General features: G+C 39.1%; 1 protein-coding gene across 1 annotated transcript; it reads right to left on the bottom strand.

Annotated features, from left to right (window-relative positions):
• Positions 1-2,338: 2,338 nt before the first annotated feature.
• On the bottom strand, positions 2,339-20,543 carry LOC135084832 (uncharacterized). The gene is made up of 9 exons (XM_063979573.1): positions 20,327-20,543; positions 17,343-17,498; positions 16,605-16,784; positions 15,433-15,574; positions 13,358-13,473; positions 6,585-6,829; positions 5,501-5,652; positions 4,105-4,291; positions 2,339-2,676 (listed from the first exon to the last, which is right to left on the bottom strand). Exons 1-9 carry the CDS (start codon positions 20,439-20,441, stop codon positions 2,449-2,451), a joined length of 1,521 nt encoding a protein of 506 aa, XP_063835643.1. The 5' UTR covers positions 20,442-20,543; the 3' UTR covers positions 2,339-2,448.
• Between the last annotated feature and the right edge of the window lie 1,375 nt (positions 20,544-21,918).

Below are 21,918 nucleotides of genomic sequence, written 5' to 3'. Positions count from 1 at the left end.
GTCGGCAAGCGGAAAAAAGTCCAATATTGGAAGGTTCTAATTCATTAAAATTAGCATAGTAGCCTTATTGTAGAATAGTTATGGGATCATAATCACAAAAAAAATAATTAATTAAACGTTATTTTAAAGGAAAATTATGCGTCATAAGTTGATCAAACACGAAATCTTTATTTTTAAGCGTAGTTTCTACGCTCGGATGTCTACGAATGTATTTCTTAAGACATTGATGATATCAACAATATTTCTTTTTAATTGTCTTTTATGAAGCATTATGTATTTACATTTAACCCTTATTCAAATAAAGGTAGATATATTACCACTTCGTTTACTTTTAAAAAAGGATCCTAATATTCGATATGGTAATACTTAAAGATATCGTGGTCACTTATTTATATTTTTAAATATATTTTTTTACTTATCTATGCCATTTTACAACTTTTCAACGTCATTTGTCACTGTCAGGTAATGTCAAAGTCAACCAAACAGTTTTGTTGTGAAAAATTTCAAGTTCTTAGCGCGCGTTTTTGGTTTTTTTGAAACTTTGTTCAACGAAAATTCTGATAAGTGTTTTTTCGATTCAAATTCCTAAACTATAACATTTATTGTATAATCTCGCTTATAGGCAGCGTCTGCAATTGATTTATTCATATAATTTAGACATTTTAAAGAAGTGGTAAATAGTTTACCACTGTCCGATCCCGTCATAACAAAAGTTTGATGATATATGAAAAAAACTGTTGTTTTTTGTATTTGCACAAATAAAACTAAATAAATATTTGGAGAAATTTTAAGTTTTTATTATATTAACGTTTTGACGTTACGTAATTGTAAATAGTGAATTGTTAGTTTCAGATTCAAGGTAAGAATAATCATTGTAAGCATAATAACTAATATTAATAAATATATTTTTTATAAAAACAATAAAAAAAATTCAATCCCAAAATATTTAATAAAATAAAGGTAGAACCAAGAGGAAGTCACTAGTCAAGAACCAAAAACAAACCAAGACGGACAATGGTAACTATTTTACCACCAACATTTAATAATTGGTAGTCATGAATGGATAATGGTAAATTATTTACCACCCAAAAAACTACCCCTTCCCCTATTTTTTTATTAATTTTGATCAAAAATATGAAATAAGTGACCCACAATTACCCAAAATCCACTTCAACTTTGTAAAAAAAATGCATACCAGCTCGCATTTGAATAAGGGTTAAACTATATTTTGCAAATAACTGCTGTCGTCATGTCCTACTTGACCTATATAAAAGACACTCTTTTATATTCGAAATTATTGCTTTTCTTGGACCATAACTTTTTTGCCTTGTCGATCCTAGTGGAGATGTATGTATCAAAAGATTCCTTAGTCCTTCTAGTAACTAGCCTATTATAGATTAGCTGCTAATATCTGCTACCCTTGTCATACGATTCATTTATCTAATGAGGTTAAGTGGTTGGATATGATGAGACGGGGATGAGAGAGTCGGTATTCTCGGTGCAAATGAGGATATTATGAACATGCTTCTGGCTTCGTCTGATCCATTCATCAATAAATTTAGAAGTAAAATCAGCAAAAACTATTTAGTTCTAAACCTAGAAGTTTTAGACCTGATAAAAGAGTGACATTATTTGTTACTAATTTCTGTTATGTATTGAAACATAGATATTGCACTATATAACATTTTTTTAATAATTTTAAAGCAATGTTATGAAAAGAAACATGATAATACTGAAAAATGGAATTATTTCCGCTCTCCCATACAAAGCCGACCACTGTGCGACGCGACGACGACTTTTTGCTATAAAAGAAACAATTGATAAATAAATACTAATGAATCTACTCTATCGCATTGGGGTAACCTGTATGTAATGTTACAGATATGATTGTTATTAAATCTACTATATAAAAATAAGTCGGGTTTTCCTCCCTGACGCTATAACTCCAGAACGCACGAACCGATTTCCACGGTTTTGCATTCGTTGGAAAGGTCTCGGGCTCCGTGGGGTTTATAGCCGCGCGATAAAGCTTTTCTGTGACAGACAAAATTGCTCGCGGGCGAAGCCGCGGGCGGAAAGCTAGTTAAGTAAATAAATATTTGAAGCAATTTTGAACAATGCCTCTCTTTTGCCCTACCACCAATTTTATTAGGGATAATGGGCTGATAACGGGACTATTCCCACCTCTCGTTCCCACCGCACCGCTGCAACTCCTGTGTAGCCAGGTCTACAGCTTGGGCTGGAAGAAACACAGCCACCTTTGTCAGCCTCCCTAATATTTTTCGTAGTGGAAGTTAAATTAATGTCTTCAACGCATTACGTCAATAAAAACATTGCATCGGCACACATTGTATATTTACTGAAACCAAAAAGGAAACAAAAAAAACATCCAAAAACAAAAACAAAACTCAAAAAGATTCCCCTCTTCCTCGGTTAAGTCGGCGCCAGTCACGTCACCGTCACGGCCGTGATCAGCACGATCGTGAGCCACGCTTGCCACGCCACGACAGTGTCCCGCCACGTCACGACAGTGCCCTGCCACGCTCGCACGCCTGGCGTGACGTTGCACCAGCTGCCGGTGCATACGCACGCGTGGAAACGCGCGTAGAGCGAGATACCGCGCGAGAGCGGGACGAGAGATGACATCGGACTTATGATGCAGCCGTTGTCTTCGTTCTGAAACCAATCAATAGCACAAATTAATAAACTTATTGATACATAGACTTACACAAAAATACCCTGGACTGATTTCAGAATCTAAAGCCTGGTCCGTGAGCACGTAGAATCCCGTCCAATGACCCCAAGCTACCCATCCTTATCGCTCGCGCGTAATTATATTGCTGTCGCGACTGTGCGACGCGCGCCCGCAGTGAGTGTGCAAGTGCGACAGCAACATAATTACGTGCGAGCGACAAGGATGGGCAGCTTGGGGTCATTGGACGGGATTCTACGTGCTCACGGACCAGGCTTTAGTAGGCGTCTTTCTTCAACTACACAGCAGCCTAGAACAAGTGAGCGCAGGGTCTCAATTTGAATTTTAACGAGCCTTATTATGGTGCGTCCAGACTGGACGAATATGCTCGCGCGGCAAACTCAACATCCTGCTCACTCAAGAGCAGAGTGAGCAGGATGACCAGCGTGCCGCGCGAGCACGTTCGCCCAGTGTGGACGCACCATAAGGCTTACAGTTTAGAGCGTTGCTGGACGAGATTAACTGTAGGTTTTGGGATGAAAACGGCCAGAGAATATGTTAAGCTACTAACTAGGACCGCTAACCAATCAAAGCAGAATATTTAGCCTTCTCTCGACTACAGAGGCAATCAGAAGGCGGTGGTTTTCGCGAAAACTTTGATCGTATTTTGGCGGTCCACTGATATTTTCCATAACACTGAAATGCCTTTCCAATCCGTTCACCCTGCTGAAATGACTTTAGCAGGGGGAACTGCCAAGTGCCGCGCGGCGCGCCGCCAGGAACAGTTGCAAGGCTATCGCAGCAACCCTAAGGGACGATACCCATTGACCGACGCGCATCGGAGCGCGTCGGAGCGCACTTACACGGCAGTAAAGAAAATAGTATTTTATTAACAGTTCTTAGGCTGGGTTGCACCATCTTATTTTAACTTTGACAAACGTCAAAAATCTGTCAAACTCCATACAAAAAGCATCGGTTATCGTCCAGCCTTAGAGTCGTAATTGCTTACAAGATTAACTGACATTTAAATCCGGACGGATGGGCGAGCATGCGTCGGTACTCGGTAGCCGGTCGGCTCCGAGCGTATTCCAGCGGATACGCGCGCAGACACGCGCATTCCACTGCATTTTCGGCCAAACGGGACTCTGCGCTGCGCGCCGTCTCGCGCCGGTAAATGTAAATCCAGCCTAATGAGGGCTATCGTTTTTATTCTTAACAGTTGGCACCCCTGGCGATTGACAGGACCTTACTCTACAGTGGCGCCATCTTGATGAGTGCAAATACGATAGTCCTCCTACCACTTTCGCGCTCACCAGTTGGCGCCACTGTCTTCGCTACTAGCAAGTGACAGGACCTTACTCTACAGTGGCGCCAACTGGTGAGCGCTAAAACGATAGCCCTCATTGTGTCACCTTCAGAGCCATCTCGAGCTTGGCCATGCGCTTGCTGACGTAGTGTTGGCCCATGGTCGCGTGGCGGCGGTTGCGGCAGGCGCGCTGCGTGTAGACGCCGCTCAGGTCGATCCAGCGCACGGAGCACCCGCCGGTCCAGCGCCCGAAAACAGAACGCGGCTGCGTCTCGTTGATCAGCATACCAGGCCTGGACATGATGAGACCATGAACATTGGGTGCACGACCCCATTAGACCTGGTTTCCACTAAGGCGGAGGGGTGCGGAGACGAGAGAGATGTGTGGCGAAGACCATGATGAAGATGAGAAAAAAGGTGAATCATGGCTGTATCTAAGAAAATTTTGTATGTGACATCCTGTAATACCCATATATGTTTATGAATGAATAAATGATTATGATTATGAAGCTAGCAGGCTATGTCCACCAAAGCGGAACAGAGACGAGAGAGACGTGCGAGAGCAGTGCGTAGCTGTCAGCTGTCAGTTTATTCAGTTCCAAAATACTGAACTGTCCACCGTCAATACCGGATCGCTGGTTCCGATTTTTGCCATGTTGGAAACCATATAGTTGAATGATGGTAGCGCCCCCCTGCCATTGAGTTTGGTGGGACAGTTCAGCGTGGGTCATCTATAATATCTGTGAATACCACACCGCTGCGCATCTCCGCACTGCTCCGTCTTGGTGGAAACCGGGCCTTAGGCTACGGTACCCTATTAAACGCTATATGCAGCGTCTCAACGTCTTAAAGAGACCACAACAGACATTCGTAGTGTGCATTGTGACGTGGGCACGTGGAATGCACGACAAAACGTATGGGTAAGTAAAGTCCGGTCGCCGAGCACATAGAATTTCGTCCAATGACCCCAAGCTACACATCCTTATCGCTCTCGCGTTATTATATTGCTGTCGCGACTGTGCGACGGGCGGCCGCAGCGAGTGTGCGAGCGGACCGGACTTTAGTCGCGTTTTGACAGCTCATTAAAAGATCAGCCCCCATAGACAAGTGGCAAAACGTGACAGTTGTAATTTTGTAATCGCTTCACGCAAAGTAACCACATAATTATCTACAATAAAAAAGACGTCGGAGCGAAGGCATTGAAAATTGCACTGTTGTTGAGGTATAAATGCCATGGATATAATACTTTTTAGATTATTGTTTTAGTCCGAGAGGGGACCGTAAGAAACCCCACGTCAATCCCAAAATCGCGCCGTGAGTTCTAAGACTAACCGCGCAAATAACCGCTCCCGTGAGTTTTGAAATAAAACCGCAATTCCACAACCGCCGCGGGCGCGGGTGAAAATCGCGCCGCGAGTTCTTAGCCTTACTCAATCCTTTATTATTTCCAATCCCTAATCGCAATAACTCATAAAACGATAAAATAAATGATGATGACTCACACGTCCAGATACCGGCAGTATTTCCTGTAGGTCGCAATCTGTCCCTTGGCTCGCGGGTCGACGGGAACCAGCGGCAGGAAGTCTCCCGCGAAGGCGTCCGCGCAATACGCGTTGCGGGGAATCCCCGGCGTGCCCATGCCGCACACAAAGCACTAGCGAAAACACAGGCGATTATCACACTGCACCGCGCTCCGCCGCGGTACGCGAGACGACAGATTTAATCAATATGCAAGTACCTCAGTTTGTATAGAAAACACGCGCGGCACAACACACTGACAACGCGTCTGCGCGCGGGATTCGTTATAATTATATCGCCACGCGGACCGCGGCGGAGCGCGGTGCAGTGTGATAATCGCCTAAAAGATTATTTTGACACCACTCACCAATAATTCGAAATAACAACTTTTTTAAAAACGCACTTCATTCTGGTCTTAAAAACTTAGTTAATTTTAAATTACCTCTAAATTAAGATTTTTGATCGCATTGCAATTCAAAAAAGTAGTTAAATTGAGTAGATAAAATAGTGACGTCACAAGACTTGCTTGTACTTGAGTTCCGTTTTGACAGTTTTAAAAAGTAAATAGGTAACGTCAATTGATTGATGGTGTCAACACGTCTATTAAGGCCACAGATGAACTAGGGAAAGTCCGAGCATAGCACGCTTCATTGCCCTTTGGATGTCCTTGAACTGAATAAGGCTTGAGACTAGGGATGTTATGGATAATGTAGTTTCGGTTACGGATATTTTTTTATCCAAAACCGAAACCGAATTTATCCGAAACTTTCGGATAATCCGAAATGATTTCGTATCCGTAACCGTAACCGGTATATTATTCTAATGTCCGTAACCGTATCCATAACCGAAACTTCATATTCTTAGGCTGGTTTTAGTGTCACGCGGACCGTCCGGTGCAGACCCGCTCCGCACGGCCAATCTGTATGAACTTCTAGGGAACGTTTTAGAGTAATGCGGTCCGGAGGAACCGCTCCGCTCCCTAGCAGTTCATACAGATCGGCTGTACGGAGCGATCCGCACTGACTATCCGCATGACATAAAACCAGCCTTAACATCTCTGGCCTTTACCTTGGAGATGATGGAGGCGTTGACGAAGTCATATGTGGGCTCCTCGGTGGTGGTGGTGTCTCCGCACATCGGGATGCCGTACTTTTGCAGGGTGGCGTTGAACAGCTCCGTCAGGTTGGACTCGATGGTGTTCATGGTGAGGTTCGCTATGATCGCCACCAGCTTCCTAATATCGATGATGTCAGCCGTGGAGGCAGCCTCGGTCGTCGTAGTCGTCGTGGTAGTGGTCGTGGTCGGAGTCGTGGCTGAAAACGTCATCATCATCATCATTTCAGCCACAGGAACATAGGAACTGAAGAAAAAACTTGCGGGCGAGATGTTATGGGCAGACATATCAGTCTACCCTCTTTGGAGTCGGTTTTATTTCATTCTACAGAAGCTGGTGTAACCTTAAACAGATCAACCATGCTCCCTGTTCAACAAAAAACACAGCCGAATAGTGAACCACCATATTTTTCTAAGTCTGTTGAAAAAAAAAATACAGATTGTCTCAAAATTAGCACGTACTTTAGATGGGCCTAAAACGCGTCAAACAAGCCTAATTATATCCATAGAAAACTTTAATGAGTTTTGAAAATTATAACTGTTAATAAGATTTTAAACTTTCGCGTTCCATTAAACCAGAGTAAATACAAATGAGTAGGTCATCTTCATAGAAACGCCCGAGCGCGGTTTGTATGTGAGCGCGCCAATACGTTTGCGGCGCGCACGCACACACTGACAAAATTTCGCGTGGATTAGCGGTGAGGTGCGCTGAATTTTTTCAGTGTGTGCGTGCGCGCCGCATATATTGGCGCGCGCTCACATACAAACCGCGCTCGGTGCGTTTCTATGAAGATGACCTACTCATTTGTATTTACTCTGATTAAACTAAATGTGACCACGGCTGCAGCATAGCAGCCGAAACGTCAAGCCGGGTACTTGTACCTACTCCCTATCCTATCCTATCGAACCTTAACTTCGAACTCCTCCTATTTTCTTCTGATTAATTTCGTTGCAGGTCCAATGACAGTTAACTTTCCCCCGGGACAAACTTGACCTTCATTGGTTAGGTTTTTATGGCGGTCAAGCTGTAGATCCTGGCTACACAGGAGTTGCAGCGGTGGGGACGAAAGGTGGGAATAATCCCGCTAAGACCCGTGTCTTTCTATTTTAGAACTGATATGAGTTATTTTTTAAGGGCTGATTTTTCAATCGTCAGATATCTTTTATCTGAAGAATAAACTTGTCATTTTGACATATTTCCCATACTGAAACTGTCAATGTGTCAACTTATTCTTCAGTTAAAAGTTATCAGACTATTGAAAAATCAGCCCTAAAATGGACATAATAGACTTGTTCGATGCGTCGTAAGTCCACCTCTGATAGTCCAGTCATTTTCATTATGTGTACCACCTGAATTCCACATACCTATGTTTTACAAATAAATGATTTGATTTGATTTGGTATAAAATAATGGGGTTACCTGGAAAGTTTTCCGGGAGTATGAAAATTGGGATTTACGAGTATACTGATTTCGATGTGCTCTTTACGAATTTCAACTTTGCGAACTCGTATGGTTGCCGCTCGTGCCGCCATAGATATTGGAAAAATGCTGCCTAGTAGCAGTTTTTTTTATATTTCCTTTCGGAATTCACAACTGCTGCACTGCCAGTTTCTTTTTCTTTGAACTTGGCTGAACATGCTGCCGGGTGTCCAGATGGGGAGCCCTCTCAAACGCATAACATTTTTCATCATAATATAGTTTGGCACAACCTAAATAAATAAATAAATAACAGTTTTGGCATAAAGTTTTTTCGCATAAATTTTGATATTCAATGTTTTCTAAATGCATAATGGTTTCTTAGGCGAAATAATAATAACTTTATCTTATTTCCAATACCATAATTTAAATAATTATAAAAGTAAAGAACATAATTTTTAAATTCCTAAAGTTTGTTTTTTATAAAATACCTACGAACCTACGATGTATTAAAGAAGAAATTAATGAATTGGTTACTGAGCAATGGTTTTTATAGCATTGACGAATATTTTAACTTAAATAGATAAGATAGTGTTGATTTATTGTGACATCTACATTTAACTTTTGACATTGTGATATCAATGCATTTTTTTATTATTTTACTTATCTTTTCTAATTAATTACCGTTATATTAAGTTTATGCCTTATCTTTACCGCGACCATATTTGAGGGTCTCATTTACGCGAAAACCGTTTTGAATAATTTGATGCTATTATGATTGTTAAATTCGTACTTTTCAGGTCTTTGATATTTAAATGCGTTTAAGACAAATACTTTTTTTTTATCCACAACGAGGAAGCTCTTGGCCTGTATCTCACCTGATGGTAAGTGACGATCAGGCCGAAGGTGGAAGCGAGCTTCACCCGGAATCCTCAACCACGGAGGAACTGGCTATCTTACCTCTAACTGCCGGAACACAACAATGCTGTTAACATTGTTGTTATGGCGACAGACTTAGGTAAGATGGTGGTAGCTAGCCAGGCGGACTTAGAACAAGCCCTACCACCAACCAAACCGAACAGAAAAATCTGCCCCCACTGGAAATCGAACCCGGGACCTCTGCGTCTGAAGCAGGTGGTCTTACCACTAGACCACAGAGGCGGTAACTTAAGCCAAATTTAAAAAATGATACGGTAATTAGGCGGAGAACGCCTAATCGTGAGAATGAATGCTTCATATATAGGTCCAAAATAATTAAAAAAAACTGCGAAATTTCCTGAACTTTCATAATAATACAAAAAAACATGTTACTTATTAGGCCAATATTTCCTGTAATCGCTCCACTAAAGTGGTAAGTCGGAGATTCGGATACATGTTTTTGACTTTCTTAGAGTGAAATAATATTGGGAATCCTCTAAGTTTACATTACGTAGAACAGATTTAGAGACAATAACTGAACAGAACATGTTTTTATTGTCAACGAGGAAGCTCTTGCCCTTCATCTCACCTGATTGAAAGTGTTGATAAGGCTGAATGTGGAAGGGAACTTCAACCACAGAGGAACCCTATCTCCTACTGCTGGAACACAGCAATGCTGTTAACATTATTGTTATGGTGCCAGACTTAAGAAGATGTGATAGCTAGCCAGCCAGATTTAGATCAAACCTTACCACACAGGAAATTTCGCCTCGACAGGGAATCGAACCCAGAACCTCTGAAGCAGGTGGTCTTACCACTAGACCACAGAGGTGGTTGTAAAATTTTACTATTACCCTTAAAATACTTAATATAGTGATGAAAAGGGGGAATATGTGGTATGTGGTTTATGGGTATTAAAACTACATACAATAACAAAATGTTTCGGCAGTTGAAGGAAGGATAGCCAGAGACATGCGATTTTTGGTTTTACAAAGGTAATACGATAAAGAATAACACAAAGTAATAAAAACCACCTGTTATGGGGGCATTACTTGGAGATATTACTATAAATACTATAATCTTTAGACAATTTCACACATCGCCAGCTAGCCCCAAAGTAAGCAACTTAATGCTTGTGTTATGGGTGCTAGCTTAACGGATATACTACTTAAATACTATTTTTTTTAAATACATACTACATTATACATTGGATTGAATATGAATCTCTCAAAGACTATGGCAATGACAAATAGACAGAGAAGGATATTAACAATAAATGGAGTGCCACTCGAATATACAGATTCATACATATATCTAGGGAAGCAAATTAGTTTTGATCGGAAAAATAACGAAATGGAAGTAAAAGGGTGAATTTCAACAAGTGCATATTTTTGCCTAATTTTGGTGGAAATTGTTATTTGTGTATTTTTATTCTTTAATTATAGATCAAATTTATTGGAAACTTATACTGTTTCTAAAATGATTAAGACATTAAATTTTGTCCAGTAGTTTTTTAGATTTTCCTTACACCAAAATTAAGAGAACACCAAAATTTATATTAAAGCACCAAAATTAGAAAATATGCTGTCAGTCGGTCATATCTTAGTGCCAAGCTCAAGAAATGGTTTTAAATTTACCAGCACCGACTCCAAAAATATTAATCATGGTATATTGTCCTAATAAATAAATAACGACGTACTTATTTTCTACTTTTAAGTGATTGTTGGCGTCGGTTTTAATTTTTTTGTTAAAATTATTTTTTTTCATGCTTTTTAGTTGATTAGTCCTTGTTATTGTCACTGAAGAGGGACAGTACCTATGTTTAATGTGATTAAGACTATAATTTTCCATTTTGTAATGGAAAATTATAGTCTTAATCACAATCCAAGTGTAAATAATCTTCCTAGCAAAATACAGGCTCCCTACTTTAAATATCGGCAACTAAAAAGTATCAATGTATCATGTGTCAATGTATGTATCAACAAATGAGTATTGAGTATCATCTAACTCCTTACTTATGTTGTTTGACCTTTCATTATCAGCTCATCTTAAATACCTGAAATAATACAACTGTATGTACATACCTACCTAAAATATTTAAAGAATTATCCTCCAACTCCTAAGCGTTAAGGAGTTTTACCTTCCATCATCACCTCATCAACATTAGATGATGACTACTTGAATAACTTTAGAAAACGTATTGTATTCCTACAAAATTTGAGGTTTACTCTCGATTTCCCTAGGATCCCATCATCAGATCCTGACTTGGTGACAATGGGACCACCACATAAGTGTACCCTATAGAACAAAAAAAGAATTTTGAAAATCGGTTCACAATTGACGGAGTTAAGTCGGTTAAAAATGCTTTGGTGCACCACCAAAAACACCAAAATTGACTCACCAAAATTAGATTCTCGTTGAAAAAGCTAAATTATATGAAATCTGTTTTAAATATAACAATAACATTTTAACACATGGTATGAAAACAGTTCCTTTACATTATACGAGGAATTCAACTAAAAAGAATAGCTTAGAAATCTTATACAAAAAGACACCAAAATTGCAGAATTGTTGTCCGTTTAAAAAAAAACAACACATTTACGTTTTTGGCGGGAAGACGCAGAGGTCTTGCACCCGTCTGCCGTCACTGCTCGCGGGGGCGGTACTAAACCTAACGAATGATGGGAGTGTTTAAATCCTGTTTGATCTTTAAAGAAACTGACGAGCTATTTCATTATTGACACCAAAATCATAAATTTTTCGCGGACAAAACTTAAGGACGTGACTTAATCACAGTTATTTGGGAAACGTGCTTAATTTGGTAATCTTAGATAATAGATAGATTGTATAATCCAAAAATATACTTTTTCCCTAAGTTCTGTTTTGATCTTCAGCTAAAAAAATACATATTGTAAGAAATTAAGGATGTGGACACTGCACCAAAATTAGAAACGCTTAGTTCAATTATTTTTTGTCGAATTTGTAAAAGAAAATACTAATTAATAATGTTGTCCTCAAAATGGAACCTCTGTATATTTTCGTGTAAAAAAAAATCAAAGTTCTATGTCATAAAAAACATATGATTTTCAGCTACGCCGCTCAAAAAATGTGTTTGGGAAATTGACCCAAAAAGAAGAATACAACAAACTTGGAACAAATATTGGAGTCTAAAGGAAATTTTTAAAAGTAACTTTCCTATTACCATCAAAACGAAAGTTATGAATACCGGCCTTCTACCAAGCTTGACGTACGGTTGCCAGACGTGGAAATTCACTGCAAAAATAAAAAACCTAATTACCACTTGTCAAAGAGGACTGGAGCGCAGCATGCTTAAAATAAAGAAATTAGACAAAATACGACACACAAAAATAAGGTCAATAACCAAAGCAACAAATGCGTTAAATTACGCACAGAAACTTAAGTGGAAATGGGCGGGTCATGTCGCAAGGCTTAAAGACCAGAGATGGACCATAAAAGCGACCTTCTGGAAAGGACCTCCAGGTAAAAGGAACAGGGGAAGACCACTGACACGCTGGGACGACGAGATCAAAAAGACAGCCGGCCCAAACTGGAAACAGATAGCACAAGACAGAGATAACTGGGCATCTTTGGAGGAGGCCTTCACCCAATAATGGGGTTCCTACAAACTGTGACAGGTATTTGAATAGCTATTCATAACCAATTAATGCTAGCTAAACCAACGGTTAATTAATACTTAGTTATTAAATTAAATAAAATTAGTAGTATCTAAATATACTTAGTTAAGAAACCTAAAGTCATTGTAAAGTTAATTTGTAGGAAATAAAAGGCTTTTTTATTTTATTTTATTTTTTATTTACATTATACATAGTAACACCCAGACCCGTCACAGAAATTAAAATTCAACATTTCAATTTCTGCCCGGCCGGGAATCGAACCCGGGATCTCTTGGTATTGTAGCACGTTCTGAACCACTACACCAAACAGCCGACTATATTTATCAAATAACCAAAAAAAACGCGAATTAAAATGCGATTTTTTATCAAAATGTACTTTTTTTATTATGTGTTGCCATTTTCTGAGTATTTTATGTATTTTTTTAGTATAGCCTGTTATTTAGCATTATTACTGTTTTTATTTTATCAGGATATCTCTTAGTTTAAAAGTTATTACGTTTTCTTTACATTAAGATTGGAAGAAAAAAAAATCTACAAAAATTTGAAAAAATAACTTAAAAAAAATTTTACCTCTTTTTTGTCAACAAAAATATGTCTAGTTTCACTTATTTTCATATGTGCACTTTATTGTGACTCACACTGTATAAATGCCAATTTTCATTACTCGCGAAAAACTTTCCAGGTGAAACTACCATGACTGGACTATGGTGTCAGTGAAAGTAATTTTAGGTACTCACGCCTGGATCGTATTTCATAGTAAGTTGAATAAGTGTCGTAAATGGTATGACAATATTCCCTATCATGCTGGTTTACATCATAAAAATCACACCTGCTATCTACCACTACCCATGACCTGCAAAATTTATCTATGTTAATAAAAAATACAAATTTTAGATTAGAGAAAGAAAAATATTCAAAAGTGGTTTTACAACATATGAAAATTAAATAATACAGGGTGGAAACGATAAGTGATCTCACTCGATTATTTCTAAACTACACTCAACATCAAATAAATCGCACCTTCCGCGACGCGAAATTTAAAGATTTTCTTCTGTAACAATCATTGTGCCCCAACAATATTGGTTTTATTAAAATTTGAAAGCCCAATAAATATCCTTAAAGAAAAACTTTATCTATACTTATAATAAATCTGTAGAGAGGTCAATTCTTTACATGAAATATATTTTCAAAATAACTATCAGGGGGTGATTAGTGATCGATACTGATGCCAAAAATGCAATCAGTAAAATGTTTGTCTGTCTGTCTGTCTGTCTGTATGTTCCTTATAGTTAGAACCAAAAACTACTGGACGGATTTTAACAAAACTGGGTACAATTATTCTTCATAGGTACTCCTGGGCAGGTTATAGTATACTTAGGAATTCCCACGGGAACGGGTATTAGCGAGAAAATCCTTTTGTATGAAAAATCTAAACCGCTTAAGTTAGTGAATTGTCACCTAAAATCCGCCATTTTGATTTTTTTTTTCAATTTTAGTATAGCCAGTGTCACTCTCACGATTAAGATGAATCTAACGACACCTCTCACTCTAAAATCGGTCAAGCCGTTTAGGCTGTAGGCCGTGCCAAAGCAATGTACATACATACATACACTCGAAAAACATAACCCTCCTTCTGGCGCAGTCGGGTAAAAAGACCTCACTTTGGGCTCACCTCTGGGATAGGTAAATTAGACCAATTTTAATGGTTATAAAACCAAATAATGATCTCACGTGTCCTCTTTTAACAGATGGATAGCATTTAATCTAATATTTTTTAAAATATAATAATATTAATTTAATTTAATTAATAGCCATTAAAGTTTGCTCAAGCGTAACTATCTACCTATTTTTCAAGAAGTGACTCTAGATCCTTCTAAAGACACATTTATTTTTTGGGATAAAAACATTTCCTTTAATGAAATGAAGTTTAGAACTAGGCTTTTAAATGGTACCAATATTGGTGGGAAGTGGGGATGCATACGTTTGAAAGTACTTGTCGCGGGAGGTGCGATTTATTTGATGTCGACAAGATATCTAAAAACTAGTTAACTACTGATCCTGAAAGTGCTTTATGAACTCTATCAAATGGTACATTAAGAATGCAATAATTCATGAGTTTTTATTTTAAGTTTATTATTTGATAAAAAAATACACTTCTAATATTGTGCAACATCAAAATAGTTACCCTATGTTTTTATTCGGTTTTAAACCCTATGTTTTAGGCGTTACACAAAAACTAATAGGTACGAAATTCGTTAGTTTAAGTACCTAAATAAACAGTTGCTATAAAATGTATCTAAAGCCTGGTCCATGAGCACGTAGAATCCCGTCCAATGACCCCAAGCTACCCATCCTTATCGCTCGCGCGTAATTATATTGCTGTCGCGCTCGCACACTCACTGCGGGCGCGCGTCGCACAGTCGCGACAGCAATATAATTACGCGCGAGCGATAAGGATGGGTAGCCTGGGGTCATTAGACGGGATTCTACGTGCTCATGGACCAGGCTTTAGGTGACCTGTGCAGATACAGCCGAATTATACAGGGTGGATGAAAATGAAAGATGACGGGATAGAGAATTGGAATAAAACATGGTTGCTAAGTAAATTGGGGAACGTTTTTGTTTTAGGGCTATATTTCACCGGGACACCATGGCGGCGCAACTAGTCGCCGGCTACCAATAAAATGTATACAGCTTTGCGCAACCAAACGGACACCAGGATAGTAACTCTCTGTAGAGCTGCATAAATTTTGTTGGTAGCCGGCGATTGGTTGCGCCGCCATGGTGTGAAATATAACCCTTACAGTCTTACTTGCAAGTAGTAGTGTTGACACACAAGCTAGGGCATGTTGTCCCATGATACTTTATTCTTAGGAAAGGTTCCTTCCTGCATCTGAGATCCGTATAAATATACATCTTGTAGTATACTCCTCTAAGATACGATAACTTCTTATCTGTTAAACAAGAATAAAAACAATTAAAATAGATATTTAATTTTTAGCGTTAAGAGTCGCATCTCAATCTAATTTGAAAATTATAAATAACTTGAAAAAATTGGCTGTAGCACTTGAAAATTTCGACGGGTTTATCCAGTGTCTAAGTAGCTGCTGCTCTTCCAAGTCTTCCAACTGAGCTCAGTTGGAAGACTTGGAAGAGCAGTCGCCCGGCAAGCGGAAGGTTGTGGGATCAATTCCCGCCTTAGGCAGTTCGATTTTTTCAAGTTATTTATAACTAGCTGACCCGGCGAACTTTGTTCCGCCCTAATGGCAATAAATAAGCAGACTTTTTTTTATTTCGAACGGGATAAAAAAGTATCCTATGTCCTTCTCCTGGCTCTAAACTACCTCCCTGACAATTTTCAGCTAAATCGGTTCAGCCGTTCTTGAGTTATAAGTGGAGTAACTAACACGACTTTCTTTTATATATATAGATTTTCAAATTAAAATAGAAACGGGAAGTTCTCTAAAGTATGGAAGAACCTGGGTCAGATTTTGGGCCGTTATTTGAATCATACTGAGTCTTGAGTCTCACTAACGTTTGACGTCACCATGCCGTCCGCTCCCTACCTCAGCTTCATTACTGTTCGTTCGCGAACTTAATACATAATACAATTACCTTGAACATTATCTACCCGCTGGATTCGAGAACGGTACTCTAGCATGAACAACTTTCGTCTTCGAATCGTTTGCGTGTTCGATAAAATTCGATACTCAACCTTCGAATCCAACGATAACGTGACAATTTTGATTCTCAAAATAAGTTTCGTGCAACCACATCTCATACTAAGTTCACTTTACGACACGTTCACAAGGGCGCTGTTGTAGTTTTCTTACTGAATCTTTTTGATGGCGATTCCAGTACGCAAACGATTTGAACTCGAAAGTGTTTCGTGCTAGCCGTACGGGTCTGCGTTACCCGCGCCGCAGCCGCGCCATACCTTGAAATTATAGTCATTTAAGAAAAGGCCATACAGTGACGACATACCAATCTGTGGTTCCGTATTATGTGCCATATATCTATCTCTCAACATATACGCAGATACTGTGCTTAGGTCGATCTGATTGGAGGCAGTTGATGACAAGAGGTCAACAAGCCTCTTATTGTTCGTCACGTCCTGAGTGAAATCGCTCAGGTTCCGACCTGCCATCATCTCTTTAAGAACACCTGGAAAAAAGTTTATTTAAAGACACAGGACACATAATTATTATAGCTACTTTTAGCATCGGCTATCGGCGATTTTGCCGGTGTTTAAGGTTCCGTAGTCCTGACATGGAACCCTTATAGTTTCGATATGTCTGTCTGCCTGTTTGTCCGAGGTTTTGCTTGGAAATTACGTGCACTAGGGAGCTGTAATTCTTTACACCCCTTGCCCCACCGTTACCGTGACCGCTACCGTAGTCCGGGATAGTGGGGCACATCTTCCCGCATCACAGGCACGGAGTCTCTTCAGTTTTTATGCCTCTAGCATCTCAGAAACATATTCGGGATCGTATTTTTTCTTTAAATGTAATTTACAGACAACATGATTGTGTCTTTTGCCCGTTTTCACCACCAACCCCTAATTTTTAAGTGATCTTCTATGAAAATCGTATACTAATGATACTTAGTAAGGGAACACTTAAAAAATTGATGGTGAAGACGGGCATTTAACTACCAAATAAAGAAAGAACCAGATTATAAAGAAGAAAATTAATATTAACTTCTTTCTAATCTGAGGCGTACCTCTGACTTCACTGATCTCGTTCGGGCTAAGGGTGCGGACCGGAGGGGTTTGGTCTTCCCGCCGGATCCTCGTGGGCCCCGCCGTGCCCCCCGTGTCCCCCGACTGCGTCGACAACATAGACATCATTGACGTCATTATTGACGACGAGCTGACAGCTGAAGAAATAAACAACAAATATTAAACAACATTTAAGTAAGCGGCACGACGAAGAGTCATCATTATCGTAGTTATTAAATTTCGGCTTAAGTCGCCGCAGTCGCAGTCGCCTCTCGCTCTAAATATTTTTAAAATAACGGAAAAATCAAACTGTCTACGGTGGGAATCGACCCACTTCTTTTCTTCGATTCCCACCTTAGGCAGTTCGATTTTTCCAATTTACTTTAAAAAATCATCATTTCAGCCAAAGGACGGCCACTGCTGAACATAGGCCTCCCCCAATGATTTCCACATCGGCCAGTTGGTAGCGCCTTATTCCTGCTTCATGAAGTTGTCGGTCCACCTTGAAGCCGGACGTCCCGCGCTGCGTTTTCCGGTACATGGCCTCCACTCCAGAACCTTGGTGCTCCGGTGCTTGGTGGACCGAAGATCTGGTGAAGGTCGCGAGAAGAACCTGAATTCGAGACCGATCGTTATGGAAATCCTTGGAGGAGGCCTTTACCAGCAGTGGATCTGGCTGAAACGGGACTATTCCCACCTCTCTTTGCCACCGCTGCATCTCCTGTGTAGCCAGGATCCACAGCTTGACCGCCAATAAAAACCCTACCCGTGAAGGTCAAGTTTGTCCCGGGGGAAAGTTAAACTGTCATGGGACCCGCAACGAAATTAATCAGAAGAACATAGGAGATCGAAGTCATTTGGCTGTGTGGGATATGATGTTCATCCACAATAAGGAAGCCTTCCGAGCGGGTGTTGTGCTCGGGGACCAAGGTCCAATTTACACTATCTTGGTTTGTCTATATACAGGGTGGAATTTTGAAATGCCACCTGGAGGGAAAGTACTGTTAATACTGTAGATACAAAGTTTTATCGAAAGAAAACATTCCTTTATTTTTAAAAAGAAATAGAACTGCATTCAAAGATTTATAAAAATTTGCTTGCCACACCCGGGAATCGAACCAACAAAAATCTGTTAAAAATTACACCCTGTTTTTTTATTGCATCGATCGAGGGTTAAGTAGGTATAATGATCAAATCTCTCTAACAAACTTGATGAATCTAATAAACGGAAAACCATAAAATCTTAAATTATTATAGTTAACTATTTACAGAAAAATGTATGGTGTGGTGGTGAATATTTGAAAAATTTTCAAAAATCTTTGAATGCAGTTCTCTTTCTTTAAAAAAATAAAGGAATATTTTCTTTGAGTAATGTTTTCTATATACAGTACTCAGAATACGGAACAAACCAGAAACCGTCAACGGGCGTAAATGTGTATTCATATAAATTACTCCAAATCGCACTAATTTGACTTTAGAGCAATTAGTCAATGGCCGGCGCGCGCATTGTTTACATATCCGTCAGATTGACACTTTATAATTAAATTATGCCGTCTTGTGCCGTTCCAACATGTAAGAATGCTACTGGAATTACGAAGAAAGTGCATGGGATCATGTTTTATCCGTAAGTAGCACATTTCCAATTCATTTTAATTAAATAATAATTTTCAAAAAAATCACGGTTGTATTTTGTAAGTGTTGCCACAGGTCAACGGAATATTTTACCCTACTTTTTTATATTGAATTACATTTGTCTATAAAAAATTCACGCGTTAATTTTGTTAGCGTTACCACAGAATAATGGAATATTTTCCCCATCCTTTTTGTTTTAATTAGTTTTTAGTGTAATTTCATCCATGACATGACAACCTGATTAATTAAATTATAAGTGCCACTTGTGGTCTAAACTGAATAAATATTTTTGATTTTGATTTGATTTTAATATATTGAATTAATTTATAATATTATTCCCTAATAATGAGGAGATAATAAATTACTATCGTGAATTTCATACTTTCCCATTTATTCAAAAGTAAGGCATTGGTATCAACAGATCAGCAGCAGCAATATTTGTATATTTAATAATAATTTTAAGTAATTAATTATTGCTTACATACTTACTCTGATTTTCTTTCAGGATACACAGCCAGAGTTGCCTCGCAATCAAATTCAAGTATTGGTGATGTTTTTGATTTGGATTCTGTTTTTGACTCCAAGAAAAGTTAAACTAAAAGCACTACTGCGCCGTAAACAAATGTTTTGTTGTCGATATGTTTACATAATAAAGAACCTTAAGTTTCTTTTTTGTTTTACTTGGCGTTCTAAAATTTATATTCGACTTTTGTAATTGACTTTTAAATAACATATTATACCTACATATAGTATATTACACTATTTAATAGAAATAAATAATCAATCATCTACACTTAGTTACTTCGGAGTAAAAATTAAATTTATAGGTAGGTAGGTACTATCTATGCCTATGGCCAGTCATGTCGTCTCGTTCTATCGCAAAGAATCACCATTTGATGAGAGCGAGAGCAAAAACGGAAATGGATAGTTAACACTGTGGCCGTGTGTACTTATTTCACTTACTTATTTTTTACTTGTTTAACATCTCTTTAAAAAATTACATAATTTTACCCCAAAAATGGGGGTGTCACACGGCGCTAGTAACACTAAAGGGGGTAGAGGGGCGCGGGAGGGGAAGTATTTTGGACACAAGTTGCCGCGTAGAAATGTTATCGAACACTCCTTCTGGTTTGTTCTGTATTCTGAGATACAGTATTAACAGTACTTTCCCTCCAAGTGGCGTTACAAAATTCCACCCTGTATACTTGGCAGGATATACAACTCCGTCACCGCGATGCAGGTTATATGAGCGGCGGAGTGTGCCATAGTGAAGTAGTAACAGCGCCATCTATTGGTCACTAGTTTTGTAGTGGCGTCGCCACAGCTGAAACGGAAGAAAGAACGATGACGTTACCTTTCTCGTCGTAACGATCGTAGATATCAGCATCGTGGTCGCCATCGCGTTCTGTATGCGAGCCCCAAGCGCCGGGGCCATGGCTCCAAGCCAGCAGAACTACCGCTAGCAGCATCTAACCTCGGTTAAGGGGAACCGACGGGACAACAACTACATGTACCTAAAAATCAACACATCTTGCGGAAAAGCACGGACATGTCAAATGAAAGATTGACAATGGAATCTGACATGTCAGAACGGTTTGTCAGGATCGGAAAAGAAAAGAGAAAACTATTTGAGAAGGAGGTTGTATATGTACAAAAAGAAAATTATGGGTATTTGCCACCACGCCGAAATAATAAAATTGTAAAGCACAACTTTTTTTAAAAGACACTTCATTCTGGTCTTAAAAACTTAATTATTTTTAAATTACCTACCTGTGAATTAAGATTTTTGGTTGCATTGTAATTGAAAAAATTATAGGATAATGAGAGTTGACAAAATAGTGACGTCACTAGCTAGTATAACCATACAAAATCTATGGGAGAGTCGTTTTTGGCAGTTTTAAAAAGTACGTCAATTGATTACGCAAGTACCCTATTCGTCGCGGGCACAGCTGGGTTACCTCTACTATATCGAATAACATATTATTATGATCGAAACCATAATAATTTGTTGTCCCTGAATCCAAAAATGTGCCCAGTTGTCCAAGTCTTTGCCTTATTAAGAGATAAGTAATTAAATACATTAAAATACTGCCTCTATCTACAGTTACGCAGTCCTAATGCAAAAGTCAAGCCAACATAGATAAATTAGCCGCCATAAACACAATGCGGAAGCAGGCTCGACAAACTATAATGCCTTCGCTTCCACAATACGAACGGCAAAATGGCGTCGGACAGACTGGCGCCAAAACTTCCCCGCGAGAAGACGTCAAAACGTTGTTACTTTTCCGACAACTCCAATCGAAATTGTATTGTATTTCACCAAGAATAAGGCTCAAATTTGCTATGTTGGTGTTTGCAGTTTCAGTATTGACTTTTCAATATAACCTCCTATGCGTTTTCGGCGAGGAGTGTTTTGTTTGCAAAATTGTATTTTATTTTCTAGCGGATACGGTTGCATATAGAATGAAAAGTTTTATAAAGGGATATGATTTGATAAATTTTTCGTTGGCGAAGCGTTGTCTGGGTGGCGCCAAGTCTGACTAGATATCATGCGGTTGCGATGTAGACTTTATCAGCTGGAGATATGGTATATTTCAGCAAAATACGAGCTACAGCCCTAAAGGGCCGGAGTTAAGATAAGGTTATTCGTATTTGCGTTGTTTTTATGTTTTCGCGTTCATCTCAAGAAAATGCGGGGTGACTCAGCAGAAATTTTAAATCTTTTAGAGCTATTTAGTTTTGGAATGGAAGATTAGGTATTACGTTAGGTACGTAGTTTCTTTTAAAAGTACTTACCTACCTACCATTATTAGGTAGGTAGGCTCCCGTTCTAGAGGGTGAGCAAGGAAGCAAACACGTCGATGTTCTGATGTATTCAATAATGTAAAGTTTCATCGAAATCCGTTCGATAATTTTTGCGTGAGAGAGTAACAAACCCGTCCTCAT

The sequence above is a fragment of the Ostrinia nubilalis genome, chromosome 27 (assembly GCF_963855985.1).
Source record: "Ostrinia nubilalis chromosome 27, ilOstNubi1.1, whole genome shotgun sequence".
NCBI classification, from domain to species: domain Eukaryota; kingdom Metazoa; phylum Arthropoda; class Insecta; order Lepidoptera; family Crambidae; genus Ostrinia; species Ostrinia nubilalis.
This window is presented reverse-complemented; position numbering and strand designations above follow the sequence as displayed.

Excerpts from the sequence above, each read along its gene's own strand:
- LOC135084832 (XM_063979573.1), bottom strand. The coding sequence starts at position 20,441 with ATGCTGCTAGCGGTAGTTCTGCTGGCTTGGAGCCATGGCCCCGGCGCT. Across the intron at positions 13,474-15,432 it reads GTCAACACTACTACTTGCAA|GTCATGGGTAGTGGTAGATA; the intron begins GTAAGACTGTAA and ends TAAATTTTGCAG. Across the intron at positions 4,292-5,500 it reads TACTGCCGGTATCTGGACGT|GCCTGGTATGCTGATCAACG; the intron begins GTGAGTCATCAT and ends CATCATGTCCAG.